The 7,756-nt window shown below is 36.7% G+C and overlaps 1 protein-coding gene across 1 annotated transcript; it reads left to right on the top strand.

Annotated features, from left to right (window-relative positions):
* Nucleotides 1-948: 948 nt before the first annotated feature.
* LOC130963047 (uncharacterized) lies at nt 949-1,899 on the top strand. Its single transcript, XM_057889197.1, has 2 exons — nt 949-1,291; nt 1,349-1,899. The coding sequence occupies exons 1-2, from the start codon at nt 949-951 to the stop codon at nt 1,897-1,899; spliced, it is 894 nt and encodes a 297-aa protein (XP_057745180.1).
* The last annotated feature ends 5,857 nt before the right edge of the window (nt 1,900-7,756 follow it).

Consider the following 7,756-nt stretch of genomic DNA (forward strand, 5'->3'; position numbering starts at 1 on the left):
AGATTCGATCCGCACTATGGCAGGATCAGATTGCGGATTTGGCAGTGATATCCGTGAATCCAATCCGCAAATCTGCATATTCGCACGTCTCGTATAAATAGCATAGTTTAAGAAAGTAAACTCTAATAGGATATGAATTTTAGTGTGTTGTTTTATGAATTTTATGATATTTTGTTTTTAATTTTTTATATTATACTTCAACTTATAATAATTAAACTTAAATCTTGTGTTATTATTTTTTTTTGTTATTCAAGAAAACTTTTATTGATAATATTTTAGGAGTAAATAGGCTTAAACAAGTGAACAATAAATTTTTTGGATTTTTTTTGTAAAAACAGCCAAATAGAATCTTAAAATAGTTTTTTTTTAATTATGCAGATATACCCGATATCCGATTCGATCCGATTCACATACTTGCGAATCGGATCGGATTCGACCTGAAAAAATGTAAATATCGTATCCGATTTGATTCGATGAGTTATTGGACAGAATTTTAGGCTATATCCGGTCCAATCCGTGTGTAGTCTTAGCCCAAATAATTCTATAATTTCGGTTCTGACGAGTGATTGTGGTTCTTAGTAATTAATGTTATTTCTTATTGTTTTCTATTTCTATTTTCTTCTTTCTTATTTTATTTTGTACAACCAAAAAATAAATTACACATCGAAAATATATGAAATAATACATATATTTATAAACAAATACATAATAATTGATTTTTTATATACAAATAGTATTTTTTATCTACATATATATTGTTTATGCCGAACAAAAAAATAACTCTTGTGGAGTATATGGGAGTACTAGTGCTCTGTTAGGGTTTTTTAGTGCTCTGTTAGGGTTTTTAATAGAGTTTTTGCTGCTGTCAAGGCTACATTGTCAACGTCAATTCAATTTCAACACAAATCTCTGACTACTAGTTTGACAAAGATAATCTATGTAATCTACATGGCTGAGACAAGGAGGGATGAAGATCGGACAGTGGAAGACAGGCGAGGTAGGAATGTGATTCTGCTGGAAGAGGTCGACATATCAGAAGGTATTAACGCTTGCTCCAATAGTCTCTATGGCAGACTCTTTGCTTCCAAAACCTTCTCAGTTGGAACCATGGGAAATGCTTTAAAGGCTATATGGGGAAATCCAGAGGGATTTAGCATGAGTGACAAAGGGGACAATTACTTCCAATTTTTTTTTAATAAAGAGGTGGATGTCTTACGTGTTGAACGTGGTTCTCCATGGCTATTCAAGGATTATGTGCTCCATGTCAAGAGATGGAAGGAAGATCAGAACGGTGATGAAGAGATTATTTCCAATTTTTTAGTTTGAGTTCAATTTTGGAGTTTGCCAGAATCGTTTAAAACCCTCGAAGTTGGATGTAAATTGGGAGAGAGGCTGGGAACAGTGTTGGAGGTAGGTAAATTTCAGATGAGAGGCAGAGAAACTAGGATTGTAAAGGCCAAGATCAATATTGAAGCTACCAAGAAAGTGAGGGATCAGTTAATTATTGCAGGACATAATAAAAAGGAGGTAGAGGTGGCATTGCGCTATGAGAGACTTGGAAAGTTCTGTACCTACTGCGCAAAATCGGGGCACGAGGTGAAAAACTGCCATGATCTACTGAAGGACACAGAGAGTGATAGGGTAAAAGAGGATGACATTGGAGAATGGGTTAAAGCCAGCCAAGTTGGAATACGAATTAACTCTAAAAGAGAAAGAACATTCAACAACTCAGCCCAGAATCAGAATAAGGCTACTCAACGTAAGAAAAAGCCGGTCTTAAACTGCTTATTAGAGGAATTTGTAGGGATGTCAATGCAAAAGGAGGAACAAAGTTTGAAACCACAAAACGCTAGAACAAGGCAGCACCTGAGTCACCTCCATCAGCCAATTCTAGAATAGAATGCATGGAAGTTATCATAGCTGGTCAGTCCAATATCAAGGAAAATGAAGGACAACCTATGCAATTCACTATTGGGCAATGTCTCACAATAGAAGAAGGCAGAAAGTGGAAAAATTAGCAAGACAAGGTGCTGGAGGGTTGGATACTAAAGTTGGATCCAAAAAAAGGTTGATGAGTAGTATAGTTGAAGGATCTACAAAGAAAGCAAGAACAGAGGATGAAAATGCAGTTGAACAGGGGGTGGAGGGTGCCAGCCTACAAATGGCACCCAAGGCGCTATGAGAACTATAGTTTGGAATTGTCAGGGTTTGGGGAGACCTCTGACAATTCACACCCTAAAAGGGATATGTAAATCCCACTCCCCTGAGATTGTGTTCATAAGTGAAACAAACACCAATCTCGACAGGTGGAAGCAAAACTCCGGGCATGCAGCTATGAAAACTGGCATATTGTTAACCCGTCAGGAATGGCAGGAGGACTTGCGTTAGCTTGGAAGGACAACATCAATGTTCAAATTATAAACAGCGGGGAATTCTTTGTAGCAACTGAAGTTAAGGAGTTCGGAAACAATGGGGTATGGACGTTCATTGGTGTCTATTTGAGCTGTTCGGAACAAATTTGAGCCTTACAGTTTGAGGAGCTTACAAAAATGAGTCAACAAATAAGGAAAATTGGTAATAGTGGGTGATTTTAATGCTATAATAAGTCAAGCGGAAAAGGAGGGTGGAGGCCAAAAATCAGCAACTACCATTACAACATTCATTAATTTTATTGATAGCAACGAATTAGTGGATATTGGAATGGTGTGGCGGCCTTTCACGTGGACAAATCGAAGATAAGGAGAGGCTTTGGTGAAGGAGAGGCTTGACCGCTATTTAGTAGGGATGGGATGAAAGCTGAAGTTTCCGAATGTAGTGGTGCACAGGCTCACAGAATCAGGCTCGGATCATGCTCCTATCTTGATGGAAACTGAACCTCAATCCAGGCATAGTAAAAGGCGTATTAAATACCAGGAACATTGGTGTGGAGAAGATGATGTCAAAAGAATTGTCAGCGAAGTGTGGAAAATAGAAGTAGTAGGCTCGGCTATGTTCTCCTTAGCCCAAAAGTTGAAAGAATGTAGACATATATTAGTTCAATGGCAGATAACTCACAAAGCAAACTCTCGGAAAGAAATTGAAGACCTTCAAACTAGCCTAGAGGAGTTGCGGGTGGCTGGAATCAATGGGGGAGAGGAGATTACGAGACTGGAAGAGAAGTTGGAGCTAGCATATATGAAAGAAGAGAGCTATTAGAGAGAAAAATCTAGGGTCAAATGGCTAAAAGAAGGAGATCAGAACACCAGATTCTTTCACCAGAAATTTCAATCAAGGGTGCGAAGGAACAGAATTTGGAGATTAGTTGGGAGGAACAATGAGATTGCATCGAAATCGGAGGATATTGCAAAGGTAGCTGAAGACTACTTCTGCAATATTTTTAGTTCTTCTTGTTCATTTGATCTGAATCCATATTTGGAGGATTTGGATCCTAAGGTTACAGCTTCCATGAACCGTAAGCTTCAAAGGCTGCTAACTATGGACGAGGTCAAAAGAGCTACGTTCGGTGTTCATGCTCAGAGTGCTCCTGGTGATGACGGGTTTACAGCTAAGTTTTTTCACTTTTTCTGGGATATAGTTGGAGGTGACATTTTTAAGGCAGTGCGAAGTTTCTTTCACAGTGGCAGAATTCTAAAAAGCTTCAACCATACTCAAATTTGTTTGATTCCAAAGGTGCCCGATGCCAGTGACATGACTCAGGTACGACCGATTAGTTTGTCCTCAGTTATGTATAAAATTATTTAAGTTATAGTGCACCGACTACAAGGTATTATGAATTAAATCATAAGCCCAAATCAGAGTGTTTTTCTCAAAGGTAGACTCATTTCAGATAATATTCTAATTGCCCACGAATGTATGCACTATTTGAAAAATAAGAGAAGTGGAGCAGATCATGAGATGGCTATTAAACTAGATATGAGCAAGGCTTATGATAGGGTTGAATGGCACTTCTTATGGTACATCATGGAAAAGTTGGGTTTTGATGCTAAATAGATTAACTAGACTAAGGAATTGATAACGACTGTTTCTTACTCTATTATTGTGGAAGGGCAACCTTTTGGCTACTTTAGGCCAAATAGGGCATCCGACAGGGTGATCCCCTATCTCCATATCTATTTCTTTTTTGTGCAGAAGGGCTTTTCTTCTTGCTACACAAGGTAGAGCAAAACAAATTAATTCAAGGAGTTCAAGTTAATCGGAGATGCCAAACAGTTAATCACCTTTTGTTTGCTGATGATTCAATCCTTTTTTGCAAGGGCTCACCTAATACAAGTAAAAGCATTTTGGAATTGTTAGAGATCTCGAGGGCTTCAATGGGCAAAAAGTCAATTTGAACAAGTAGGCCATCTTTTTTAGTCACAACACACCTCAGAACACAATACGAGCAATTGCACAGACACTAAATATTGAACATATCGGATCCCAACACAAATACTTGGGGCTGTGACGTTGGAATTTTTGCCAGTAAATAATTTTATAAAAATAGTCGCGTTGTAGATATAGTCTCTAAACCGACAGAAATCCCTTCGTACAAAAGTTTTGGTTGTCACAAGTAACAAATCCCTTAAAAATTGTTAACCGAGTATTTAAACCTCGGGTCGTCTTCTCAAGGAATTGCAGGGAGGTATGTTCTTATTATTGGTTATGAGTTGTAAATTGGGGTTTAGGAGGTAAGGAGGGAATATGTTGAATGACAAATAAAATAAAATAAAATAATAACAATAAAATCTCTTGGCAAGGTATAAGAAATTGGAAGTCCAGACCAAATTATCCTTATCAATGATAATAAAAATTGAATCTTAATTTCACTTAGTTAACCCTTACTTAAAGCAGCGGAAGGTCAAGTGACTAATTAGTTTGATCTTCAAATCCGAGTTAATTCCTAAGAAAAATTGGGATTATTGAAGTTCAATTCAATTAGAGGATATAACAATTATCAATTATGCTGTTGAGTTGGATAACTTCCTGAGTTACTGATTTCTTAACCAAAACCAAAAGGAAAGGAAATTGAAGCTACTGGAATAAAAATGCCTTCAGATGGGAAGCAATAATCATGTAAATAAAAGAAAGCAATAATAACTGAAATAACTCAAAAAATATTAATTCAAAGAAAATCATAACATGAAAGCCATAAGCCAATTGAGATGTAAATAAGAAATGGAGTAATAAAATAAAATAAATAAAAGTAGAAAATACTTTAAGGGAACATTGAACCTGAGATTTAGAGTCACTCCTAAAACTAAGAGAAGTCCTAAATCCTAATCCTAAGAGAGAGGAGAGAACCTCTCTCTCTCTAAAACTACATCTAAAACATGAAAAGTGAATTATGAGATCTTGATGAGTCTCTGCAAGTTTCCTGACTTTAATCTGTGTTTCTGGGCCGAAAACTGGGTTGAAATGCGGCCCAGAATCTCTGCCAGCGACTTTTGTAATTCTGCAGATCGCGCATGTCACGCATCTGCGTCGTCCACGCGACCGCGTCACTCAGCATTTTTCGTATCACACGTCCGCGTTGTCCACGCATTCGCGTTGTATATGCAGCTTCCAATCCGCACGGTCGCGTCAGGCACGCGATCGCGTCACTCCGATTTCTTCCATTTCACGCGGTCGCGTGAGCCATTCGACCACGTGACTTTTCGCTGGTCACCTCCTCGATTCCTTGTGTTCCTTCCATTTTTGCACACTTCCTCTTCATCCTATAATCCATTCCTGCCCTATGAAGCCTGAAACACTTAACACACAGATCAAGGCATCGAATAGTAATAAGAGAGAATTAAGATTAGCTAAATTAAGACCAAAGAAGCATGTTTTCAATCATGTAATAATTTTAGGAAGGAAATATAAATACATGCTAAATACATGAATAAGTGGGTAAAGATCATGATAAAACCACACAATTAAACACACTGTAAACCATAAAATAGTGGTTTATCAACCTCCCCACACTTAAACATTAGCATGTCCTCATGCTAAACTCAAGGAGACCAAATAAATGAGTAGGAAAAGGCAAGATTCATGCAATGCAACCTATGAATGTGAATGCAACTACATGCAAACATGATTCTACCTTCTTGGTGAAAAAGCAAATAATTCTTTCAAGAATAAGTATGAACTGGATTTCACTAATTCAAATCACAAAATACAATACAAATAACTTGCAAGAAAAAGATAGCTCATGAAAGCAGGGAACATAGAATTGAGCACTGAACCCTTACTGGTAGTGTATATCATTATAACTCTCAAGTGTCTAGGGTCAATTCTCTCAATTCTCTACTAATCTTGCTTTCTATAGCTTGCTCTTCATCTAACAATCAACAAAATTTTAATGCACCAATACACAAATCAAGAGGTCTTTCAAGGGTTGTAATGGGGTTAGGGTCAAGGTAGGATTGTATTTGGCCAAGTGGACTAAAATTTGAATCCTTAATTAACATAAACTTTCCACCTAACTTAAGACAATCCATTTAATTAAAATACAAAAGCTAACTTCCCATTAACTGTATTTACTACATATTTATGCATTCTAAGTTTTGAGTACAGCTCATATGCATTGATCTCACTATTTATTTTGGGGCATTTTGTCCCCTTTTCTTAATTGCTTTTTCTTTTCTTTTCTTTTTCACCCTTTTTTTTTTAATGCATATGATTAATGTATTGAATGCAATAACATGTGCTCAACCATTATTTTGCACATTTTCACTAAAATATACAGCACCCAATTATTCAAACTAAATATTTCCAAATCCAACTTCTCCACACTTAAATCATGAGCACTTTTACTAGTCTAAGCTAACTAAGGATTCAAATTTAGGACATTATTGTTTTTCGCTCAGAGTTAGTAATGTGCTAAAGTAAAGAACAAATGGGTGTATTAGGCTCAAATTGGTTTGCAAAGGATAATGGAAGGGAAGGCCATATGGGTATGTAAGCTCAGTGAAATAAGGCCTCAATCATATAAGTGCATGTATACATCAAATAATGGAAATATAGAATCAAGCAAGACAAAGATCACAATTTTAGAGAAAATAACACACACAAAAATAAAATATTGGTTGATAAAATGCAACCAATCAAATAGGCTCAAAATCTCACTGGTTTTGTGTGTTCAAGCTTTAAACCATATTCCAAAATAATATTTCTTTCTTACAAGTTTTTCAAAAAGTTTTATTCAAATTAGTAAAATACTATAAGAATTTCTTGAAAAAGAGAATATTACTTCAACCAAGTGGTAAAATATGCACAAAATCAAGAAAATATGCAATCAGATATGCAAATACAACAATGAACAAACAAATAAAATAAAAAATTTGGTGTTGAGTCAAGAAATAACTAACCCATGAAGATCGGTATCGACCTCCCCACACTTAAAGATTGCACCGTCCTCGGTGCATGCTGAGATGTGCAGGTGGACGGGTTGCTCCAACTGACGCTTGTAGATGGAGGTGTCTTGGTTGGAGATCTCTTGGTTCCTTTCCTTGCTGGTGTCTTGTCAGTGGCCTTCTCTTTTCCTTTCTTGGTACCCATGCTTAAGGAAGAAGAAAAAGGAAGAGTGTGAAATATAGAAAACTAAGACCGGAAGGAAGGAAATTCAAGTGATAAGGAATGCCAAAGGAAAGATGATAGTCCATCTACATGGTAGCTACAACATGTAGGGAAGACAACAATAAATATTAAAAATGGCAATTCAAAATAATTAAATGCAAGAGGATAAAAACATACAAATAATAGGCATGAGAAGCATAGCTCAAGCATCAAGTAA

This window comes from Arachis stenosperma, chromosome 2, assembly GCF_014773155.1.
Source record: "Arachis stenosperma cultivar V10309 chromosome 2, arast.V10309.gnm1.PFL2, whole genome shotgun sequence".
In the NCBI taxonomy this organism is placed as follows: domain Eukaryota; kingdom Viridiplantae; phylum Streptophyta; class Magnoliopsida; order Fabales; family Fabaceae; genus Arachis; species Arachis stenosperma.

Coding starts and splice junctions, on each gene's coding strand:
- LOC130963047 (XM_057889197.1), top strand. CDS start 949: ATGGCTGAGACAAGGAGGGATGAAGATCGGACAGTGGAAGACAGGCGA. Junction 1,292..1,348: donor ATGGAAGGAAGATCAGAACG/GTGATGAAGAGA, acceptor GGAGTTTGCCAG/AATCGTTTAAAACCCTCGAA.